The sequence below is a fragment of the Saccopteryx leptura genome, chromosome 10, assembly GCF_036850995.1.
Source record: "Saccopteryx leptura isolate mSacLep1 chromosome 10, mSacLep1_pri_phased_curated, whole genome shotgun sequence".
In the NCBI taxonomy this organism is placed as follows: domain Eukaryota; kingdom Metazoa; phylum Chordata; class Mammalia; order Chiroptera; family Emballonuridae; genus Saccopteryx; species Saccopteryx leptura.
The window spans coordinates 13,046,936-13,071,966 of NC_089512.1; the positions used below are offsets into that span (position 1 = coordinate 13,046,936).

The window sequence follows — 25,031 nt, forward strand, 5'->3', positions numbered from 1 at the left end:
GTCCTAGCAGGAAATTTACCATTTTAGGATCCACACAAATGATCCAGTTATGCTCCTCATACTTCAGAAAGTCAAGGACAATTTTTATGTCATTCTTACTAAGTCATTCAATTCGAGTTGACCAAACTGCTGAGAGGTTAATGACTGCTTGGCATCAGAAGAAGACCCTTCAGATTCTACAACCATTTCCTCATGCATCTTATCAAAATATACTTGATCACCATGTTCACTTTCTTCGTCCTTAGAAGAAATAAAACCATTGAAAACTGGAACCAGGAGTGTCTCAGAGTGTGGGATAGGTCGTATTGCTGAGGGAATATTAGGATATGCAATCATATGCCATTTTTCCTTGCCGAGGCCCTTTGTATGGATCAGACAGAAATAACAGTACCTGCTGTGGTCCTTAGGTTCATGCCAAACCATGGGGATAACAAAAGGCATTCCTTTGCATTTTTCTTTTGTCCAGTCACGAAGCATTTCCTCACAATTATGACACACAATATGAGGAGCCCAATTCTTGTCTTGATTGCCAAGGGGAACTTGAAAATAGGCAATATATGCACGTGTCACAAATCATGAAATATTGCGCCTTTGACATTGAAGTATGTAACAGAAACATATATAACAGAAGGTGTCAGGACTATTCTTACTTTTACGCCTACTTGGAGAAGCCATGATTCAATCTCAAAACAAAATAAGAGGGTGTTTTTATCAGATAATATAAATAATTTTTTACATTTAAAAACAAGTATAATTATGTAAAAATGATGTTTGTAAAACATTAATTGCCTTGTGGTTATGTTCAATCCAAGAGTCATTGCCCTTTAACTCCAACTTAAAAGCCAATGCATGCCATTAACTGTAACGAAAAGAAATTAAAATTGCATAGAAACTAGAGCATGCAGCAAAAAACGGATTTCAGATTTGGAATCAGCGATGCAGAAATATATAGAAACAGTTCTAAAACCTCATGCAACAGAAAATGAAAAAAGAAAATAGTTCCCCAGTGTTATTTATCATCTAGCTCTTTACAGAAAATGTTTGTCAGCCCTGCCGGAGATGGTTCATAGGCACCTCCACCGTACTATGTCCAAAGCTGAACTCCTTCTTCGCCACGTCCCCAGCCGACCACTCCAGTGCTCCCCTCCCGAGACACGCCGTCACCCACAGTCGCTCAGCTCAGAACTGGTGCTCAGGCACCACGGACCTGGACACCTCACATTGGACCTATCACTAAGTCTTGTTGGCCCTTCTTTCAAAATATCTCTCCAGTCTGAGTACTTATCACCCTGTCCCCCAGAACCAGTCTGGATCAGACTTTCTCCTTCTCACTAGATGATTCTTCATTGTGGAAGCTGTCTTGGGCCTCGTGCGATGTTTAGCTGCACCTCTGTCTTCTACCACCAGATGCCAGCACCACCACCAACCCCAGCTGGGACCATCAAAAATGTCCCCAGAGCCTGACCTGTGGTGGTGCAGTGGGTAAAGCGTCAACCTGGAAACGCTGAGGTTGCCGGTTCAAAGCCCTGGGCTTGCCTGGTCAAGGCACATATGGGAGTTGATGCTTCCAGCTCCTCCCCCCTTCTCTCTCTCTCTGTCTCTCTCTCCTCTCTAAAAATGAATAAATAAAAAAAATTAAAAAAAAAATGTCCCCAGACATTATCAAATGTTCCCTAGGGGACAAAAACGCCCCATGTCAAGAAGCACCTGTCTAGGCCAGGTCATCACAACATCATGGGTCAGCTGTACTGCCTAACAGCCCCGGCTTCCTGGCTTCTAGTCTTGTCCCATCTCTATGTTCTACATCGACAGAGCGATCCGCTAAAATTCTAAGGTTGTATCAGGTTAGTTTCCTGGTCTGAATCTGCTCACAGCTTCCAAGTACACTTTGCAGAAAATCTGTTTGATAAAAGTCAAAGCCTGGCTGCATCCCGAGCCCTCCACGGGTGGGCCTGCCGCAGCTCTGGTCTCTGCTCTAGTCTTTCTCTCTCTCTCCTCATCCTGCTCCTGCCGCCCAGGCCCCTGTGCCTTCCCTAGAAGACGCTGAGCAGCTCCCGCCCTGGGCCTTTTCTCTGCCGTGCCCTCTGCTCGGCGCGGTCTGCCTTCAAAAATGTGTGTGGCTCACCCTCTCGTCTCACTTTGTCCCTGCTTACCTGTCACCCTCTTTGTCCTCCCTGAAGATCATGTCTGAAAAAGCATGATCACTCTCCATCCACCTGCCTCGCTCCCTTCACAGAATGTCTCCCAGACACACTATATATACATCTATGTATTTATTAACTAAATCCTTCGCTAGAATGTAAGTGCCATAACAGCAGAGACTTCTTTTTCTATTTTAGAATTCCCAGTCTCAATAAATGTTACTTGCAAACAGCACCCAGTAAATATTTATTAAGTTATAAGAATGAATGAATGAATGAATCAGTGAATGAGATTTTCAAACTAGCGTGCAATTCCACAGTAAGGGGATCATGTAGCCCAAGCTGGAGCCAACAACACGTATTATTCTGCTGATCTCTGGATAGGGGCCGGTTAGGAGCCTTGCTAGAACGTCAACACCTAGAGTATCTGAGCATGTCACCAGCTGGCTTATTGGCATAAGGTCCTTTAAGCCTCTTAAGAGGGAAAAAGAGATTGGGCTCATAGGCTTATGAAATACTGAGATTCTTAACCCTAAAGAAAGAAAGTTAAAATTGCTATTCCAATCTGGGGACAGAGGGCTGGGCAGATGACACAAAGCTCACTCAAGACGGGATGGAAGCATGAGCTACGTGACTAAGGGATGCTTTCAACACTGTCGTGGCCCTGTCCCTGGAGCAGCTCTTTAAGGTATTTGGGCCCTGGCCGGTTGGCTCAGGGTAGAGCGTCGGCCTGGCGTGCAGGAGCCCCGGGTTCAATTCCCGGCCAGGGCACACAGGAGAAGCGCCCATCTGCTTCTCCACCCCTCCCCCTCTCCTTCCTCTCTGTCTCTCTTTTCCCCTCCCGCAGCCAAAGCTCCATTGGAGCAAAGATGGCCCGGGCGCTGAGGATGGCTCTGTGGCCTCTGCCTCAGGTGCTAGAATGGTTCTGGTTGCAACAGAGCAATGCCCCAGATGGGCAGAGCATCGCCCCCTGGTGGGCATGCCGGGTGGATCCCAGTCGGGTGCTTGCGGGAGTCTGACTGCCTCCCTGTTTCCAGCTTCGGGAAAAAAAAAAAAAAAAAGGTATTTGCACAGAGGAGATGGCTAAATTCAGACTCCAGTGGAGTTTAAGGAACTTTTAAGAACCGGTGTAAATGGGAAACACTTAAGTCCTGGTGGGAGAGGGCTGCGGCAGGCACGCACTGCACGCCACAAAACAGGAGGGCGTCAGGGAGCCGGCCCGCTCCAGGGAATGGCATTCCCACAAGCAAGCAGCGGGAGCTCCCGACACCAGCGTGAGACCGGCACCCAGGAACTCGTGGGAAAGAGCAGCAACCGAGACTGACCCGCACCAGGAAGCCCCGAGAGATAAGTATCTGAGCGCCTAGGCGGTTGGGAAACACGGCTGCGTGAGTGAGCGAGCATTCGCCTCCCACTCAGATTGGGTAAGACAGGGGAGTCCCGGGGAAATTGGCAACTGAGACACCAGAAACCCAAATTATCCTTGGAGAAGCAACATGTCCTCGAGGGGATGACACTTAACCAACTTCGACTCTGTAATTAAGCTTTAGCCTGTGATCCTTTGGTCATTCCGGTATATGTGGATCCCGGAGGCTACTGTGATCAAAGAAGGGAAGATCCATTTATGGCTGTGGTGAGGGCTCCATGACCCTGCCCCTCCCCTAAATCACATCCTGGGTGGGCCAAGGGCCCTGACCCCTGACAGACTCAGACTGCCTGGCTTCCTTCCCATGAAAGTCTCACATCTCCCTACAAGTCAGAGGGACATCAGGACTGACTTGGCTAAATTACCCTCCTCGGTATATCTAAACCGATCTTCTAAGTATGGGGCAGAGTAACCTTTTGGCAAGAATATCTACCAGGAGCTCTACAGTGTGGTGCCCCATGAGTAACCATAGCTGACACTTATTGAGTGCGTACTGTATGCCAGGAATTTGTTCCCTGCTTTACATATATTATGCCATTTAATCTTCAAATAAATTTTTATGGGGGAGGCAGTATTATTATTATGCTTTGTAGTTTACAAATGAGGGGGTCAAGACTCAGAGAGGTTAGATAACTTTTTAGAGCTCACACAGTAGGGATGTGGTGAATTCTTAATCACTATTCTACACTATCCTCTCTTCTTGCAGTGGGTAGTCCCTCTCTTCTAAACGAGCATCCCGGTGCCCTCTGCCACGCCTGGAGGTGAGGAACAGCTCAGACGCTGGGAGAACAGAGATGGGAGTTCTGGCTAAGGTCAGAGCGAGGCTACTGCTGCCTGCGTCTTAGAAAAGCAGTCCTCAGAGAACACCCGGGGTCCTTGTGCAGATGAGCCCAGAGAGGTGACAGCATGCGCCCTTCCAAGAAAGACTTAGCGTCCCAGCCATCAGCAGCTTCAGGGTTTGCCTTGGCTACAGAGAGCCGCCCGCCCAACGTCTCGTCTTTCCAAGATGGCCGCACCCAGTGACGGGAGGTGACAGGGTATCTGCACCCAGCCGTGTGGGGCCATCTCAGCCCAGTGAGAGAACTCTGATTGGCAGAAGCTGTGTTAGGCCCGCGTAGCACTTCCTCGTCTCCTTCCGTCCAATCCTTCTCTTTGCCCCCTCCTTCTACAGGTGTGGTCCCAAGGAACTACCCTGCACCCCTCACTGTCTCAGCATCTGCTTCTAGAAAACCTCACGTGGAATGGCTGTGCGTCAGGGTAGACGAGCGCCAGGGTGCCCTCCACGGGAGGGCCGATGGTCACAATCCACCCCAGTCTTCCAAAGAAGACTGTTGGGGAAGGCTAAGGCAGCCTGCCAACTTTCCAATGCTATGACCCCCCTCCCCCAACTATAATATTTGAGCAGCTCACTGAGAGACAGGTAGGAGATACTTCAGGGTAGAAGGACCAGACTGGAGTCTCTACCCTGTCGTCCTGTGAGTGTGTCTGGACCCATACAGGACACCCCCATTAGGAAGCTCTGGGCCACCTCAAAGGTCAGAGTGCTCTAAAGCAGTGGTCCCCAACCTTTTTTGGGCCACAGACTGGTTTAATGTCAGAAAATATTTTCACGGACCAGCCTTTGGGTGAGATGGATAAATGTATCACGTGACCGAGACAAGCGTCAAGAGTGAGTCTTAGATGTAACAGAAGGAATCTGGTCACTTTTAAAGTTTTTTTTTTTTTTAATTTATTCATTTTTTGGAGAGGAGAGGGAGAGACAGAGGGAGAGAGAGAGAGGAGAGATAGAGAGAGAGAAGTGGGGGAGGAGCTGGAAGCATCAACTCCCATATGTGCCTTGACCAGGCAAGCCCAGGGTTTCGAACCGGTGACCTCAGAATTTCCAGGTGGACACTTTATCCACTGTGCCACCACAGGTCAGGGAATCTGGTCACTTTTAAAAATAAAACATCGTTCAGACTTAAATATAATAAAATGGAAATAATGTAAGTTATTTATTCTTTCTCTGCGGACTGGTACCAAATGGCCCACGGACCGATACCGGTCCATGGCCCGAGGGTTGGGGACCACTGCTCTAAAGTGACTGGCTTTTAAAAAGGCTTAGACAGACGCATGCTCACTAAGCGGGCTGACCATGTAGACTAATGATGTCATTGTTCAAGGCACAATTATAACATTTCTGATAGAAGAGTATCTTTCTGGCCACAGGATTAGAAAGAATTTCTTAAATAAAATATACAAAAGAGAAAACCCATAAGGAGAAGATTGAAATTCAAATTTGCATCTACAAAAAAAAAAAAAAAATTTCTATTCATCCAAAGACATCATGATGAGACTAAAACTAGGAGATATATCAGCAACAATGTAATAACAACACCAGAAAACATTCATAGTCAAAATACATACAAAGAATTTCAATGAATCAATAAGAAAAAAAATCAAGCAACTCAGGAGAAAAATGGCCAAAAGACACGAACAGGCATTTCACAGAAGACAGAAATGGCCATAAACATATGAAAAGATACTCGACCTTGTCAGTAACCGGGGAAATACAAATGTTCATCACCAGGGGAAATGAATGAGCTACTGCTACCCACTCAACACAGACGAACCTAAAACCCAGTGTTGTTAGCAACCGAAGCAAATTACGGAAGGATAAATTTTTAATTCCATTTAAATAAATACATGTTTGATTTCGTTTTCAAAAACAGGAACGACTAGATGCACAAAACTATAAAGAAGAACCAGGAAACAGTTAACAGGAAATTCGGGATGTATCAAGGGGGAGGCTGGGAGTTGTTTGGAGGTTCAATAAAGATGCAGATAATGTGCTGTGTCAGGGGTGGGCAGTCCGGGGCCCAAACCAACTTCACCATCTTTTTTGTTGTTGTTGTTTCAGCCTGCGAGCTAAGGTAGTTTTTACATTTTAAAACTGGTGGGCAGAGGAGTCAAAAGAAGAATAAATAGTATCTAGTGAGTTGAGAGGATTATATGAAATTCAAATTTTCAGGGCCCATAGCTCAAGCTTCTTCGGAACAGAGCCAGGCCTGTTTGTGTGAGTGCTGTCCGTCTCCCTCCACTCCATCTCCCCCCCATCCCCACACACCTGCTGGAAGACAATTTTGGGGGGGTCTCTCATGTCTCTGCGTGTGTTATGAGCAGAGGCACTGATTGCTTCTGTCCTGGGGTATTTTTTCAAGGATGTTTGCAGCGTGAACAGGCTCTGAAGGCAGAGATAGGCTGCCTGCCAGAGCAAAAGGTGGGCATGCTCAGCGCCCTTTATAAATGTTGCAGATTCTCTAATCTCAGGTTTCTCTTCTGTAATACAACCCACGCTGTGAGAAGATATGGCCTGGCCCTCTTTAGAACCAGCCTAACACAACTAGCTGGAGACTCCTACCACTGGGAATAATAAGCCATCCTTTATTTCTGACCCAGGAATCGTGTGTCTCCCACCACCACCCGACCACCCGTGAAAGAGTGTCGAGGTGAAATCTCGGACCATTATAAGTTCTTGATATGCCCAGTCTCCTCCTTCCCAAAAAACCTCCATGTTTTACAGATGAAAAAACTGTGGCCCAGAGAAGGGCAGTGACTGACCCAAGGTCATTGTGACTGATGAGTAGCAGCACTGGCATAAGACCTTGCCAAGGCCGGTTAGCTCAGTGGTAGAGCATCAGCCTGGTGTGTGGAAGTCCCGGGGTCAATTCCTGGCCAGGACACACAGGAGAAGCGCCCATCTGCTTCTCCACCCTTCCCCCTCGCCTTTCTCTCTATCTCTCTTTTCACCTCCTGCAGCCAAGGCTCCACTGGAGCAAAGTTGGCCCAGACGCTGAGGATGGCCCTGTGGCCTCTGCCTCAGGTGCTAGAATGGCTTCAGTTGCAATGGAGCAAGGCCCAAGATGGCATGTCAGGTGGATCCTGGTCAGGTGCATGTAGGAGTCTGTCTCTGCCTTCCCGCTTCTTACTTCAGAAAAATATAAAAATACAAAAAAAAAAAAAAAAGATCTCGTCTCTTCCTGACACCCCATCCAGGCAGCTTCTCGGGACCCCTCCAGCCTTCGAAGGACAGAGGCCTCTCCCTTGCTCCCCCTTGGGCCTCCCAGACCCACTCTGGACCTTACCTTTCACGCTACATTTGCAGGTTTGGCTGACCACTCCAGTGTTGTTCTCCTTCTCCGCTGGCCACTGATACACGTAGACTGTGGTTCTGGAAGACCCGGCGTCGAGCACGATTCCATACTGAGTAACAAGGGGAAGGGGGGTCAGAAGCAGGCTGGCCCCCTGAGAACGCCTTTCCCCAGGGGGCCACTGAGAACCCCGAGCACTCTCAAGCGCTTACTCCACACTGCTCCTCGTACGGAAGGGCTGACCGAGAAGGAAAAGCTAGTTTCTCCGAACCTATGTGGTGTCCTTGGCCTGCGGGGGAAGGGGACCGGCTGAGGTGGGTCAGGTGTTCTGGGGCCTGGCCCTAGAATCACTTGGGGAGCTTTTGAAACTTGCAGTGCCAGGCTGTGCCCCAGGCCCATCCAGCCAGAAGGGAGGGGACCCCGGCAGCAACAGTCTACCAGTTCCCATGGTGACTGCAACATGCAGCCACGGCTGAAAATTAGTGCTCCAAGGATCCTGCATACCAAGGTCTGGTTCCCTTTTGTCCAGACTGCTGAGGTGGGAACAGAAGCCACCTGGGTCTTAGGAGGGAAATTCATTATTTTTTATTTTTATTTATTGATTTTAGAGAGAGAGGAAGGAGAGATACAAACAGAGACAGAAACATCGATCTGTTTCTGTATGTGCCCTAACCAGGGATTGAACCGGCAACCTTTGTGTACCAGGACGATGCTCTAATCAACCAAGCTATCCAGCCAGGGCTCAGGACGGAAACGAATAGTCAGTCAGCAGCTGCCCTCTCATCTCCAAACTTCCAGGCCTATCAGCCTGAGGATAAACAACCAGAAGGAAACTATAGGTAGGAAGTTGTCGCAAGGGAGACACATGAATACCTGTTTCAGCCTTCAGCATTAAAATATTCATATTTTTAAACTAAATTTATTAGGGTGACATTGGTTAATAAAATTATATAAGTTTCAAATGTACAGTTTTATAACTCATCAATAATATAAAGTCTTCATAACTAAGGAGGGGAAAACCAAAATACAAAATAATGTTGACCTACTATCGTCCCATTTCAGTGACAAAGGGACAGAAGGGTGTCGGGGCAGTGACAAGGACTGGCTTCCTTCTTACCCCAGGGAGGAAGGTGAAGGTGGATTCCAGAAGTGGAAGGCTGACCTGGACTGATTTTCATGACCCTGGGTTCCCTCATCTTTAGACGACTTCCTTTCAGAAGTAAATAGGAGACCGTCTGCCTGATGCTTAGCAGCTGACCAATAAATGCAGGCTATTACCATACACAGAAAAACCAGCAAAGCAAAATAAACAAAGTGACACAGCAAGAAAAAAAGAAAGAGAAGTTAATAACACCCCTGAAATCTAACTACAGTATTAACACCTTGCTGTTTATCTTTCCTAATGGTCTTCTGTGCACACAGCTAGCTAGATACATATGTGTTTAGATACACGCTTTTAAAACAACCAAGGAACGTATTGTACATAGTCTTTTCCAATGTTTTTTTTCTTATTTAAAATTATACTATGAACATTTCTCCCTGCTGGTAAATATAGACCAATATCACCATTTTCAATACATTCATCATATCCGCTGTGAGGTTTACAATTAATGTATTTAATCAATTCCCTTATTCTAGACATTATAAGAGGCTTCCAATTTTCTACCACACAGAATTTTGCTACGTTTGAAATGGGAGCAAATGTTTGAAATACGTTTCCCCAATCACAGCTTCTCCATTATGTAAGAGAGAACACCCTGTGTTCGTTGGTATTTGAACTTGGACAGCCTCTTAAATCTCAGCCCTTCAGTCTGATGAATGTTGACCAGGACACCTGACCTGACATCTTCGTGGCGAATAAGGCAGGCATTGTTTGCAATCCGTTCCAGCCAGAGAGGTTTGCCATGAGTTTAAAGTGCTGGTTGAAACTGAAGTCAAGAAGAAAACCAGGCACTCCAGAGGTCTGGGCCTCCACCTTATCAGTGTGCTTTCTCCCCTTCCCTCCAGCAGCACCCGATCGGCACCCCTGCAGCCACGACCCCCGCCCCTACATGCCTAGTGCTGACCCGTGAAACAGAGAGAGAGGGAATAAGAGAACAGAGACTCCAGAGGGTTCCTGCCTTCCCCTAATCTCTATCCCAACCCTTCACAAAGCATGCGTTTGCCCTGTGTATGAGGCCGGGGGGCTGCTGGACCAATTCAGAGAGAGGAAGAACAGCCATTTTCATTTGTAATCCAGCTGGGGTCAGTGTTCACTGGGGCCGGAGGGAGCGGAGACATCGCTCATGAGCCTGCAGAGATGGCCACCCCGCTAAGCCTGCTGCCTCGGGCACCGGCCGCTGCGCTGACAAGGGCCAGACTCGAGGCCCAGCGCTACTTCCGATATCCCTGATCCATGCCTCCACTGTTCATTGACATTCTCAAAATGGAAAAATGGGTCTTGCCCTGGCCGGTTGGCTCAGCGGTAGAGCGTCAGCCTGGCGTGCGGGGGACCCGGGTTCGATTCCCGGCCAGGGCACATAGGAGAAGCGCCCATTTGCTTCTCCACCCCCACCCCCTCCTTCCTCTCTGTCTCTCTCTTCCCCTCCTGCAGCCAAGGCTCCATTGGAGCAAGGATGGCCCGGGCGCTGGGGATGGCTCCTTGGCCTCTGCCCCAGGCGCTAGAGTGGCTCTGGTCGCTGCAGAGTGATGCCCCGGAGCGGCAGAGCGTCGCCCCTGGTGGGCATGCCGGGTGGATCCCGGTTGGGCGCATGCGGGAGTCTGTCTGACTGTCTCTCCCCGTTTCCAGCTTCAGAAAAATACACACACACAAAAAAATTAAAATGGGTCTTTGACCAGTTTTCAGAATTCATTTGCTGAGCTCAGTGGAACTAAACGTAGTTTCATGGAGAGGGGGTAGAAAAGAATTGTTGGTCAAATAAGTTTGTAAATATGATATGTAGGTTTGCTCGCTTATAGTTTGCATTGGGTGTGGGGGACAGGTTGTAAGCAGGCAGAGTCATTATAGCCTAAGGCTTAGTTTTAAGACTAAGCTTTTCCCCATACCCTTGACTGTTGCACGATAGAGGGTGGTGCACTCTTATGAGGAATCTTATTATGACTCAGATAAGTGACTCTGTATCAGAGACTTCCTTGTTTGTATATTGAATTAAAGGTTTTGATTTCTACACTATAAAATGGGGCAGTCCGGGAGCTTGCTCTCTCTTGGTTCCTGAGCATTAGAGGGGAGAGCAGAGAAAGGCCACGTGGAAGGGAGGAGAAGCAGCCAAGATGGCGAAATGCTGAGGGAGAAGCCAGTTTGTGCAGAGTTTGTGCAAAGAGAAGGAGATGGGGAACAGAGGTTGTAAAGCCAGTAGCCACGGCCACCATCACAGCCGCCTGGCCCATGCAGGTTCTCATTAGATTTGGACAGATGGTAATGAAACAACAGAGCCAAGAACTGGTGGGCCATTAGCTTTAATCCTAGCTTGCACCCGGCGGGAGAGTAAAAACACACACTGGGCTCCAAAACCCACTTATTCAGCATTCACAAAGCTACTGACTTATCCGAGTTTCCTAGAATCAAAGGTGTCTATCTCACCAGCCTTATTCACCTCTGTTTCCCATCTCCTTCTCTCTGCACAAACTGGCTTCTCCCTCAGCACTCCACCATCTTGGCTGCTTCTACTAGCCTCCACATGGCCTTTCTCTGCTCTCTTACAGCATGGGCTCCTCCTTGAACGTAATCACTCTTCTCTCAAACAACGTGATCTCTCCTTTCTAAAAGGAGAAAGCCCTCCTCCAACACACATTAACACAATCACGCCCATCCCAAGCAAGAAGGGCAATTAATACTATCACCTGGGCGACAGGCTTCCAGTGGGCAGCGCCATCTTTAACAAAGTGAGCAGAATATATTTTATCTGCCCAACAGAGGTGAATAAGGCTGGTGAGGTAGAAACCTTTGATTCTAGGAAACTCGGATAAGTCAGTGGCTTTGGGAGCCCTGAATGGAAAGGGAAGTGTTTTCCCACTGTGTGTATTTCTTGCCCGCCAGGTGCAAGCTAGGATTAAAGCTAATGGCCCACTAGTTCTTGGCTCTGTTGTTTCATTACCGTCTGTCCGAATCAAATTCGAACCTGCATGGGCCAGGCGGCTGTGATGGTGGCTGTGGCTACTGGCCTTACAAGAATTAACTGCATTCAGTTCAGCCAGGTGGGTGATTTGGAATGAGCAGTGTCAGAAGGAAAGGAGGGCTGGAATGTGGAACGGAAGACACACTCGGTGGATTAACCACACTGAGCAGTCTTCTGATGGACCCCATCGTCCAAACGTAAGGACTGTGCGAGCTTCTGGCAAAAGCAAAAGCAAAGGTCATGGGATCAGCTTTCTTAGATTTGTTCATTATTAGTAATACTATTACTATCAATATTCTTACTATTACTAAAATCGAATAGTAGTAGCAATAAATATTTGTTCCATACTTATAATATGCCAGGCACAGAGAGCCTTAGTATTATTGCATTTATAACGTAGGAGTTACCATCATCCTCATTTGACAGATTGAAACAGGGAGGCTCACAGAGGTAACTGCCTATATGGCCAGGAGTCACTGCTGTTATGGCCATTCACATGCAAGTTCCCATTAGATTAGGGCAGATGGTAAAGAAACAGTAGAGCCAAAAAGTGGTGGGCCATTTCTTTATTCAAGTCTCGTACCGGCCGACGAGCAAACACACAGGGAAAATACTTCCCTTTCACTCAGAGCTCACAAAGCTACTGACACATTCTCTGGTTCCACAACCAGGAGAATCTTCTCCAGTTTCTCCTAGAATCAAAGGCCCCACCAGTCCCAAAGCCCCTCACCTCTGGTTCCCATCTGCCAACATGGCTTCTTACTCTGCAAAACTGGTTTCTCTCTCTTTCCCTGCCGTTTGGCTTCTCTCTCCTTCCTCCTTCTTCCTCTCCTTCTCTGTACAAACTGCTTCTCCTTCAGCACTCGTTAGCAAAACAATGCCCCTCCCAAGCAGTAAGGTAATTTGCAATTTCACAGATCACATACCTGGTGCTGGCCAGCGCCATTTTTAACACTAAAAGTGAGCAAACTCAAAAAATACAGATTTTACAAACTCAATTGCCCAACACTGCCCTAGGTCACAGCCTTGGGATCAAGTCGGGGTCTAACAGACTCTCACACCTGCGCTCATAACCCCCATGCTTTTATCGAGTTCCAAGGAAACCAAGTCTGACAGGGTGACTGTAGGGTGACTGTTCAGTAAATAAGGTCCCGATGATGTCTGGCAGACTGACTCTGTTCAGACAAAAAGTCCCTCTAAAGCAAACCCTTAGCTAAATGGTGTGCAGATTTGGCTGGAGAGGAGGCAGTGCGATTCGAATAAGGAGCCAGGGCTTTTTGGAAAAGAAGAAACCAGTCATCTAACTCTCGCTCTCCAAGGGGCAGACCAGGGTGGGCCCCAGGCACCAGATCCAAGTTGATGGGCTGGGCTTGATGAGAGTCAGAAGAGAATGGTTTCAACATAGGCTGGCTTGTGGCTGTGCCTTGGAGAGTAATGGCCAAGCGTGGGAGAGTGACCCAACACCGGGAACTACTGTGACCTGAACAGGACACAGCAGAAAAGCTGTGCCCTGGAAACCCTCCCTCTTCCACAGTGGCATCATGTGGCCACATAGACAAGGGGCATCGATCGGGCAGGACTGAGAAACCCCAGGGTTTCTGGACAGTTGTTGATGGGAGGTCGGAAGGGTGACGCCTCAGGAAGGACATCGGGCTTAAGGCTTAATGTTATAATAATAAGGGGGGGGGGGCTGAGTGAAAAGTGAAATGATGTCACGTCACCGTCACCGTCACCGTGTTTACACTTCAAGCTGGTAGAGCAGGTCAGACCAGTAAGAATGAACAGGGGACTGGGGACATTTCGACCCTTAACTAGTTTTTACTAGTTTTACTAGTTCCAAACTCAGATCAACCAACATTAGGTAAGCCCAGCTTGGATTGAATTGCCAGGTATCCTGACCTTTCGTGAGGGTACTGAGGAACATTCCAGGGCCCCCTCCCCCCAGAGAAGCCTTTGCAGAGCTGGCCCCTCATAACTGACTGTCAGACAGAAAAGATAACAGGGCTCAAGGTATAAAAACAAACACAGCAATGAAAAAGCCCTCTTAATCATTCAATGTCACCCCCCCCCACCCCCCGCAATGTCCTTCCCGTGCCTCGCACACCTGCAGAGGAAAGAGGTCTCTCAGCACCCCGTGGAACGTTCCCTCCTGGGCTGTCAGCCTTCCCCTGGTTCCACGGGCCCAGAACATCAGTCTTTTCTCACATTGATCCACCCAGTGGAGCAGGATGGGCCTCCAGAGCCAATATTCCAGCGTCGCACAACTTCCTGTCCCCTCCCCCTGGCACTGGGCCTGACAGCTAGAGTCCGCAGAGACTGAAGAGCCCTCTCTGCACTGTGTGCTAGTCGGTGCCGGTGTGTCTCTCGTCTTTCCGAACCCTGTCTCGAGGCCAGTGTCTCTGTTTGCTTTTTCCTCCCGTTCCTCCTGTGTGTTCCATCTGTGTAACAGGGGGAAGCCATTTGTCCTTTCCGGTCTTTGCTTCCCTCTCTGCAAAATGCGGGTCATGATACGTGTATCTACAGGGAACAATCCACTGAGGGTCCCCTGCCCGCAGTCCCTCAGACCTTTGGACCCTGATGTCCAACCATGCCTTCCAACCATGCCTTCCACCTGCCTGAAGGCGTTCTCTGGGGTTCTGAACCTACCCGAGCACAGGATCTGCCAGAAATACTGGAGAGTTAACATTCCCCAGGGAGCAGCCTCTCAACCAATGGCATGGAGATTGGTGTGCAAATACCCCCTTGAGCGGGACAAGCTGGGAGGCAGGTATTCCCCTCGGGAGAGGACAACTCTGAAGTGAGTTCTGCACCGACCCCCCGGCATCCCCAGCGGGACTGAGCCCCAGGTGCCCACAGGGGTAACCTGCTGGGTCCCAGCCCTCCAGTGGCTGCCTTCCCTCCTGTCTCCCTTCCCCATCCCTGAGCTGGGCTTCCCGGCCTATCTCTGGATGACCTACTTGCACTCACATCTCGGGTTAGAGAACCCACCTGAGACAGTAGCATTAAACATGGGTGGTCCCCTCCATCATTGGTGGCCTCCATATGCCCGGGATCTACATCTCTACCCAGTTTACTCGTCCAGTCTTCTAACTCCTCCGTGTCCCTCCAGTGTGAACAGAGGACGTACCTCTGACCTCTCAGAAGGAGCGGAAGCCAGCAGCTGGCCACCGCCTTAACCAGCCCATGCCTCACTTTTGTAGGGTCTGAGGGACAGTTTCACAGATGAAGGCTTTGGCCCCGACCACCCCATCCACTGGTCCTCTTCAGGCCCCTGGCAATTCCACAAAGAGCCTTGTGCACCTGCGTACTGATCGTGGATGGTGGGCCGCTTGGAACCCACACCACGCTGTCTGCACATCCTGCAGGCGCTGCCACTCTGCCACTCCTGACCAGGGGTGGGGCTGGCCCTCAGGAGGAGGCCCACACAGCCCCTGGCTTCTGGGGTTCCGGGCACCACAGCGTATCCTAGAAGGGGAAGCGTGGCTCTGGGTGGGCGCATTCTCTTATTCCAGGGAGGGACGTAAATATGAAGTGTAGCTAGAGCTGGTCCCTTTGAAATATGGGGCTCAGGGCAGGGGGCCCCAGTTCCTGGTCTAAGGGTAGTACCAGCCTTACCCCCAACTTGGGGGGTACTTTCCTCTCCCAGTTCAACAAACCTGCCTGCATCTGCACCCTCTCCCCAACCTTCCATCCTGTGCAAAGCAAGACGTGTTCTCTGCCACGGGCCAGTACCTCCTCCGGGCTCCCCACCCAGAACTCAGGGCTGGGGAGGGCGGGAGGGACTGGAGAGAGCCCTGGCCTCAGGACAGAGAGGCTGGTGCTCAGGGCTGGTCTTGCCAGCCACCGGCCAAGCCTTTGTTTCCTCACTTGCAAATGGCAGTCCCAGTGCTCGTCCGCTCCCCTTCTATCGCTGGGGGGGTGGGGGGGGGTTAAATGAGGTAATTCAGGTGAAAGTGCACTGGAGAGCGGTACACAGTGTCCAAGGAGATGGTCCTACTCTTAACTGGATCCAGACTTTACAGACCTTAGAAGAAGGCAGTGCCCGAGCTTGGGCAAACAACTCCTGCCGACCTCGGCTAATGTCTTTGGACCACGAGAGAGTTCGCTTTCCTCTCATTAGTGGAGAGTTCTATAAAGCTCCCTTCCCTTCCCTTCCCTTCCCTTCCCTTCCCTTCCCTTCCCTTCCCTTCCCTTCCTTTTCTCTCTCTCTTTCCTCCCTCCCTCCCTCCCTTTCTTTCTTCTCCTCTTCCTCCTTCTTTTAATTCATGTTAGTCACGGGGGCTGAGATTCTGAAGTAAAATGCCCAATAAAGGACCTAACTGTCATTCCTGGGAGGAGACTTTGCTCTTATCCTATAGAAAGTGGGCTGAGAGTGGCAGCCTGACCTCACCCAGAGCCGAGGCGATATTAGCGTCTCATCTTCAAGAACCTCTGTCTCTAATGTGGCCACGGAGCAATCATGAACAGCGGGGAGATGGAGAAAGGACTCATGAGGTCAAGGGTAAATGCTACATGAGATTCAAATAACATAGTTGGACTTGGCCCCTTCTGTCTCTCAGGCTAAGAAGGGTTTTTACATTTGAAAGAGTCAAGAAGAAAAAACAAAAACACAAGAAGGTATGTGTAACAGAGACTATAAATGGCCCTCAAAACCTGAACTATGTACTGCTTGGCCCTTCACAGAAAGTTTGCTGACTTCTATCCAACATGACTGAAGGACTCACTGGCTCTGTTTGCCTGTCATTTGACAGTCCCTTACAGGATCACCCCCCCGCCACCCTCACAGCCGAGGCTCGGGGGATGTATATGATTCTCAGCCTGCCAGACATCGTCCGAGGGGCCACCTGCAGATTGGAGTTCCCAGGGCTGAGACAGGCCTCTGGCACTGAGCATAAGGTCCTGAGAAATTTTTTTTTGGGGGGGCAGGTGTTAAATGGATCATGTAACATTTCTACACCCAAGAGAGACAGCACAGATACAGTTCAAGGAGATCTTCTGAAGTCCTTGATTTTTTGGTCATTCAGCCCAGGCCACAGAGGAGCCTGGGTCTCCTGGCCCCCACTCATGATCACATGATCAGGGTGGTGAGCTCTGGGGAAACAGACAGGTTGGTAAACGTTTGGAAGCCGTCTGTTACCGGCTCCAAAGTCTAGCTTGAATTCCAATTGGCAGCAGTCAAAGCAAAACCACGCAGTGTGTGGAGAAGGCGTCACCACTACCACACTGTAGCCTCGAACCTCACAAGGCCGGCATGTCCAGACCATCTCTTCTCCAGGTCTGACAGCACCTTCCCCGGCTCCTGCTGGAGGTGGGAAAAACGATTTTCTTCTCTTCTAACTCCAGGCTTTAGAATGACTGACGACCTCGCCCAGTTCTCCCCTTCAATGTCAATCCCCTCACACTCACCTTCAGTCCCGGAAGGACGACCTCTTTCTGGTGAATCTGGACGAATGTGATGGCCACGAGAACCACGACACTCAAAAGCAAGACCACCAGGGCGACGATGGCTGGAGTTCGGGACAGGGCCTTGAGGCCTAAAATGGGAAGACCCAGGAGACTCGTGAGGGGGAGGTAGGAGCAAAGCACCCCTCTGTAGAGCCCAGGGGTGGGGTGCACAGCCTCACACAGAAGTCACTTCCTCTGGCTTCAGGGAGACCCACACTTTCCAGGCGGAGAAGCAAATGGGCTCTAATACCCATTTATCTTTCCTCCAGAGAGTGAACTAGAATCATATTTGCATGGTTTTAGTTTTCTGGTATTTAGTTTTACATAGTATTATATTAGTTTTGTGTATATTAGGTTTTTATATTTTTTACATATATTAACTTTACACAGTATTATATTAGTTTTGGGGTATGCATGGTTTAGTTTCCTAGTATTTCTGAAAGTAAGTTATGCATATTACTTGTTGTCCCTGAGATGATTTACAGTAACTTTGTTTCAACATAGACTAGAAAAATAGGGGTTTTCTATTAAAGCAGGTAGTATAATGTTTCATTTAAAAATAATCTCAGGCCCTGGCTGGTTGGCTCAGCGGTAGAGCGTCGGCCTGGCGTGCGGGGGACCTGGGTTCGATTCCCGGCCAGGGCACATAGGAGAAGCGCCCATTGCTTCTCCACCCCCCCTCCTTCCTCTCTGTCTCTCTCTTCCTCTCCCGCAGCCAAGGCTCCATTGGAGCAAAGATGGCCCGGGCGCTGGGGATGGCTCCTTGGCCTCTGCCCCAGGCGCTAGAGTGGCTCTGGTCACGGCAGAGCGACGCCCTGGAGGGGCAGAGCATCGCCCCCTGGTGGGCAGAGCGTGGCCCCTGGTGGGCGTGCCGGGTGGATCCCGGTCGGGCGCATGTGGGAGTCTGTCTGACTGTCTCTCCCCGTTTCCAGCTTCAGAAAAGAAAAAAAAAACTCAGATAAATAAAAATAAATACTGTACTTCAGACATAATCAGTGATTTTCTACAGTGTCATATTGTACAGGGAATGATCACATGTTCGAATTTCTAAAGTGTTTACATTCCCAACAAGCACTCACTCTCCATCATGTTTCCTGAGACCACAGTGAAGGCACAAGGTCTCCCCACATCTTCACAAAGACTAACTTAGACCCCAATCCGCATGTGCTGTCCAAAGGGGTCATGTAATCTCTGATATTTGTATTTTAAGCCTAACATGTAAATTATATCTACCTATTTAAAAGCAAAATAAATAAATAAATAAGTAAAGCACATGAATGTCCAATTAAACATATATAGACTTTGAATAAAGATAATTAGATAATTCTACATGTTTTGTATAATAGTATATAATGTATATACATATTATATAATAACATGTAATGTATCATAATAAACTATGTGTGTTTATTAAATTTAAACTGGATGATTACAAGCAGATATTTCCTTGGGTCTTAGCAAACCAGTGTGGGCTGATGAAAATTTCTTTCTGCCCCAACTGACCCCCCTGCTGTATAGAGGCTGCCACAAACACTTTCTGAGGTCCCAGTGGTCAGTTAATATTCTAATTCTTCTACCTTGTCACCGGGAGTGAAAAAACTGACACAGCATCAAAGGAAGGCAATGTGTCAACATTTATTTATTTTTTTTTTTTTATATTTTATTTATTGATTTTTTATTTTTTTTTTTAGAGAGAGGGGAGAAAGAGAGAGAGAGAGAGAAAGGGGAGGAGCAGGAAGCATCAACTCCCATATGTGCCTTGACCAGGCAAGCCCAGGGTTTCGAACCGGCAACCTCAGTGTTCCAGGTTGACGCTTTATCCCACTGCGCCACCACAGGTCAGGCCATGTGTCAACATTTATTAACAATAATTGCAAATGGGTACACCATCTGATTTACAATCCCACTCCTGGGAATTTCCTCCACAGGATGAGTCCCAAGTGTGTAAAAAGACACAAAGCTACCCATTCCTGACTCCTTTGTAATAGCAGCTGAGGGGGGGGGGCACCACCATGGATCTGTCCTTGAGAGCCTCTGAAGGGGTCCTAGATCACTTTCCTGTGATGTCGGAGAAAAGTACATGAACCTGCCAGGAACCAGTTCATCCACAGAGGCAAACTTTTGTATCAACTTTTAACGAATCCACATGCCAGTGTCAGTTTAAGGAATTCCCCCCACCTCCCAACAATACATAGTAGAATTCCAATCTGCCAGGTTAAACTTGTCCTTTAAGAGGAATGTAACAAGTTAATGTTACCATATAGGTGTGAAAATGTTTGGAGGGAAAACCTGGAAATCAAATTAAATCAGCTCCTTAGGTATGATTTCTCTTTAAAAAAAAAAAGAAAGAAAGAAAGAAAGATAAAAAGGAAGAAATTGGAATCAATTGCCTCCACTCTCCTAAAATCATAGCCTTTTGGAAGACAAGAACACCCAATTCTGGAGCAGGCATCACTCAAGAACATCTACCCAGGGTGGGGTGGGGGGTAGGGGGGGGGTGTAGGCAATCTCCCGCCACTGCCACACATGGCCTCCCAGTCCTCTGTGCCTCAGCAGTTTTTTAGGTAACAAGCTATGATTACCTTCAAGCAAACCCCTGCCCCAGCAGAAAAGTCTATCACAAAACAAAATGGACTAGACCGGGTCTCAGTCATTTAGGGAACAGGGCCCGGAGCTGTGCTGTCATTACCGCCAGACAAACACTGTAATTACAACGCGCCTACCTGGGAGTGGAGAGCCCAGAGCCCTCTGGGCTTTCTACGGAGCAACCGCAAAAGGTGCTCCGGCAGCAGGCAGGGGGGCAAGCTTGGAAGAGTGTGCCTGTGCGTGCGTGCGTGTATGTGCGCGTGTGTGAGTGTGAGAGAGAGACAGAGAGACAGAGACAGACCGAGAGAATTCTGCACTTGTGCCTGCGGGATCCGGGGGAACAATGCTGACCCATGGTGGGGCTGGGGGACGCTGTAGGATCTGGGACAGTAACAAAGCTTAGAATGGAAATAGAGGGATGATCCAAGTACTTTAAAGTTCAGCACACAATCAACACTATTCTAAAGCAAACCTTACACACAGCTGGGTAAGGGAAACCACAAGGGCCAAATTAATGGATTATGCAAACCGGAAAAACTGTTTGATCGAAACGTGCCTGTCGGTCTCTGTTTTGTGTAGCTTGGATGAAAAGCATTACTTTTGTATGAGGCATGCCTGTGGTGAAAGTCCAGTGAGTAACTGAGTATCAAACTAAAGAAGTTAAACAGTCGTTTGCAGGGAACTGGGAGGAGAAACCTTGAGCTGGCGCTGGGATTCCCCCGTGACCGGGAAGAATCACTGGCTGCCCGCGGAGATACTAACCTGCTTGTTCACAAGGTTGGCGGGTCAGCACGGTGAACATCTTTCCTCCCAGCTGCAGGTGAGAGAACACAGAATGACAATGTGTCCGCGGCCTCTGGCTTAAGTTCGAAATCTTGCACGTTGTTAAGACACAAACCCACTTCCTCGAAATCAAAACCTCACAGCTGGGGGGGTGGGGGTGCGCGGGGGTGTGTGTGAACCTAGAACTTCAGAGATGGACCCAAAATTGGGGCTTTCATTCAAGTGTCATCTCCCCAAATGATATAAGGAAAAGATGAAAAACAGGTTTGCTGAAATTTTAAATTAAAAAAAAAAAATCAGAAATAAGTTTATATTTTCCTGCAGAATTTTCCACCTGTTCGCAGCACCCCGGGCAGAACAATTCTTCCAGCCGCGAGTAACACGCACGGGGCGGAGGCAGGACTTTCTCCAAAGCACAGCAGCAAGTATAGTCTCTGTGTGCGGTCCTGGCCCGAGAGCCTGGGTCGCCCTTTCACGACCCAGCGGGGTATCTTTAGCTCTTGGCTGGAAGCAATTGCGAGGGGATGTGGGGCCCCCGGGAGCCGGCGCCCCAGGATCCGAGAGACCTCAGTCCCCACGGAGCCACGGGCACCTAGGCGCCCAGCGCATCTCGGACCCGCAGAGGCGCTCGGTAAAAGACGCGTCCGCCTCTCCGGGCAGGCCAGGGGCCACCTCCCCGCCGCCAAGCCCTTGAGGCTTCGCGTCCCTCGGTACCCCCTTCCCACCCCCTGCGGAATCCGATTCCATTTCCTTCCCTCCCAGCTCTCAACCTCAGGAAGCTGCCCGCTCCTTGCTCAAGGGCCGGACGCCGGATCGCGCGTGCTCCCTCACCTGTGCGCCGACGAGCGGAGGAAGGCGCCCTGAGCTGCCGCAGTAGCAGCCGGCGGCCAGCGCGCAGGAGGTTCCTGCGGAGGCGCGGCGGGGGCGGGGCGGGGCGCGGCGGCCACGGCCGGGACCGCCCCCTCGGCCGGGTCGGGCTGAGCATCTCTTCACCTTCTGTCCTGTGGTTCACTCCAACGTCACTGAGCCCGAGGTAGAAAGGGGTGGAGCTTGCGAGGCTTGGGGGGGTGGGGGGGGGGGGGCGCCCAACCTGATCCGGCCGGGGCTACACTGGGGATGTGGGGGAGGTGTCCACTGCCTGCCTCTCTCTGCCCTCTGTCATGGCCAAGAACCTTTTTTATTTCTCTTCTGGTTTCCTCCACCTTCACCCCAAGCCTCAGTGGAGGGGAAGTGGGGGCAGGGCAGAGCAGAGGCAGGACGCACAGTGTGCCCCAACTTTCCCAGGAGTGAAGGCTAGTCATCACCTGTCAAGTTGGCGGTGAGGCGAGTAGGCGGACTGGTCCCTGGGTCACCTGGACCAAAAGGGCAAATAATGCAAAGATAGTCCCTCTTATTGACAGGGGTGTGCAAGAGTAGGTTAACTTACCAGCCATCATGACTTAGAAGATAAATCATAAGTAAGGATACAAAATAACAGCAATAAAAAGACAAATAATACAAATAAATAATACAAGAATAAAAACTCCGTTCTGCATACTCAAAACTGTAAACCTACTTTTGCCCACCCCACACTTTAGCAGATCTGCTTTGGCCATGCCGGGGCGTTCTAATTATTATAGTTGCAGAGCAATGCTCTCCCCTGCAGGTGTCATTAGGCCAAAAATTAGGATCCAGAAGAGGCCAAAATAGGACAAATGATGAAAGTGTAGCACGGGGGCCGCAGAGATTCACATGCCCCCGAACTCTGTGGTCAGTGCAGCAGCAGGCAAGCCTCTTGGTCCCCTGAGCGAACCCAGGGGTCCTTGCAATGATGTCAGCAAGAGGCCTAACTGGCTTCTGCTGGACCATCCCCCCATGGCTCCTGACTGCCTGGAGGAAAGAGCTGAGGCCCAGGCCGTGTCCTGGGCCTGCCTGTCATTCCCTAGAGCTAGGCCTGTGAGCCTCTGAGCTCAGACAGGAGGGTTCCAAACTAGGGGTGTGTGTGTGTGTGTGTGTGTGTGTGTGTGTGTGTGTGTGTGGGCGCGCCCCCCCCCCCCGCCCCCCGCTGTGCATGTGCACGCAACCTTCTGTGAGCACTTGCCCCAGACAGCCCTAACTCCTGGTCTTCTGCAAAGCAGCTCTCTCTTCTCTGCCATCTCAGCCAAACTCAAATTCTATTGAAATACAATATCTCATTTTTCTTGAGGTTCTTTTGTTGAACTAGCAAAAAATAAAGCACAAAGCGCAATTTTTCTCCGAGATGATGGTTTTGTAACATTTTCATAGGTGGAGGTTTGTAGACAAAGAAGATCATTTCCATCAGATGTGTCTAAAAATCTGTATTAGTGCACGTTCAACAGAGAACAGAGATTTATTAGAAGGAAGGGGCTTATGTGGTTATGGAGCTTGAGAACCCAGGCTCTGCAGGTGACAAGCTGGAGGCCCAGGAGAGACAGCCGTGGAGATGTGGTCTGAGCCTGAAGGTCTGAGAACCGGGACAGCTGATGGCATATGTTTCAATTTGAGTCCTAATGTGAAGACAGAAGACCAGTGTTCCAGCTCGATGACAGTCAAGCAGAGTAGATTCTCCTCACGCTGACAGTATCCAGGTATTTGATGACAGAGGTCATCAAGATGACACATAAAATGAACCATCATCACAAACTCTAATTGCCATTCCTTTAATTCTATGATTCTGGCTGCAGATTCAGGTCTTGCCTGTGTGATGTCACACAGGGTTAGCTCGTGTCCTCTGCAACAGAAGTTCTAAGCTAGGAAAAGCCTTGTCCCAATCTGCTTTCGTGAAAGACACTTAGGAAGACTGACAGTGAGCTTTGTGACAACCATTCAAGGGTCCTGTGTATGAAGGAGAAAAAGCCAATTTGGAACAGGGTCAGTGAAATTAAAAACTAAGAACAATATCAGAGGCGCAAAGGATGAATGAATCCTCTACCTTTCGGCGGGCTCAGTGCGTGTCCCCTTCCTCCTACCCCTGCTCCAGGGCGAGACCTCCCCGAGTGCAGCAGGTTGGACTCAACAGCCTCTAACCCAGGGGTCCACAAACTACGGCCCATGGGCCGCATGCGGCCCCCTGAGGCCATTTATCTGGCCCCCCCCGTCACACTTCCGGAAGGGGCACCTCTTTCATTGGTGGTCAGTGAGAGGAGCCTAGTTCCCATTGAAATACTGGTCAGTTTGTTAATTTAAATTTACTTGTTCTTTATTTTAAATATTGTATTTGTTCCCCCCCCCCTTTTTTTTTACTTTAAAATAAGATATGTGCAGTGTGCATAGGGATTTGTCCATAGTTTTTTTTATAGTCCGGCCCTCCAGCGGTCTGAGGGACAGTGAACTAGCCCCCTGTGTAAAAAGTTTGGGGACCCCTGCTCTAACCCCTTGGACCCTTCCATCTTTCCAGCCTCATCAGCCCACTCACTGGCCCAACCCGGTACATTCCACATCACAATGGCCTCACACACCAGTTCTGTGTTCCATTCACTTAATCAATTTGACTTGATGGTCTCTGTGTTCCAGGCACTGTGCTAGGTGCTGGGCAGGATAGGAATATGGTGCTGGGGACTTCACCCCCGTCCTTCACCCCAGGGCCCTATTATCACTGGCTGACTGCTGTGGCAGCCTCCAGGGATGACCCCACCTTTCCCTTTGGGCTATCTTTCTTCGTTTTCGCTTTTTTGTGCCTTGGACCCCTTGGGAAGTCTGGTGAATTGGACAATCTCAGAATCCCTTTTTTAAATGTGTAAAAATGAAACGCGTAGACTTACAAAGGAAACCCTTATTTCTAAATGCATTTTCAAAATGTTTTAAAAGTAACATAATATAGGTGTACTTCTTTCTTAAGTTACTAAGTAATGAGACCCAGCAGCAGAGCTAATGCTGTATAAATATGGCTATTTAAAGACATTTACCGTGACTCTTAGGTGATAGGAAATGTCGAAAATGTCCAGGACTGCTATTGGTGACAGTCACAGGTCCTGCCAATGCCACTGAGCTTTGTTGACTACACTCATAAGGGAAAGGTTCCGTTTCCTGAAAATAAAGGTGTGTTTTTCCCCCATGCAAGGACAAAAGCCCCCTGAATTCTGTGGGTAGACCCTGGGTTAGGAACCTGTTAGACTGATTTATATAGCAGAGGTGTGGGTTTTCTGCTCAAAATCTTTTGATGACTCATTAATTCAATAATGAGCTCTCACTGCCTACTGAACTGGGTCCAAATTTAGCCTGGCATTCAAAGACCCACTGTACCAATTAATTTTTTCTGCCTTAAAATTTTATTTAATGGTATTACATTTTCTATTCTTTTGCCGCTTGCCTTTTTTATTCAAAAGCTTCTGTTCCCTTTGAGATTTATTTTTAACATGTTATCTATCAATTTAGTAAAAAAAAAAGCTGTATCATATTTTATTAT

The 25,031-nt window shown here is 49.0% G+C and overlaps 1 protein-coding gene across 2 annotated transcripts in view; it reads right to left on the minus strand.

Moving 5' to 3' along the window:
• Positions 1-21,521, minus strand: part of ENTPD3 (ectonucleoside triphosphate diphosphohydrolase 3) — a 37,386-nt gene extending 15,865 nt beyond the window's left edge. The window contains exons 1-4 of one of the 2 annotated variants that reach the window (XM_066351482.1): positions 21,458-21,521; positions 20,606-20,657; positions 17,219-17,346; positions 7,692-7,809 (exon numbers count right to left, since the gene is read on the minus strand). In XM_066351482.1, the coding sequence (XP_066207579.1) occupies positions 7,692-7,809; positions 17,219-17,346; positions 20,606-20,645 (286 nt within the window). In that variant the 5' untranslated portion in view covers positions 20,646-20,657; positions 21,458-21,521. Of the gene's footprint in view, positions 1-7,691; positions 7,810-17,218; positions 17,347-20,605; positions 20,658-21,396; positions 21,433-21,457 lie in introns of those variants that run through there. The other variant, XM_066351483.1, reaches the window with a different exon arrangement.
• Positions 21,522-25,031: the final 3,510 nt, after the last annotated feature.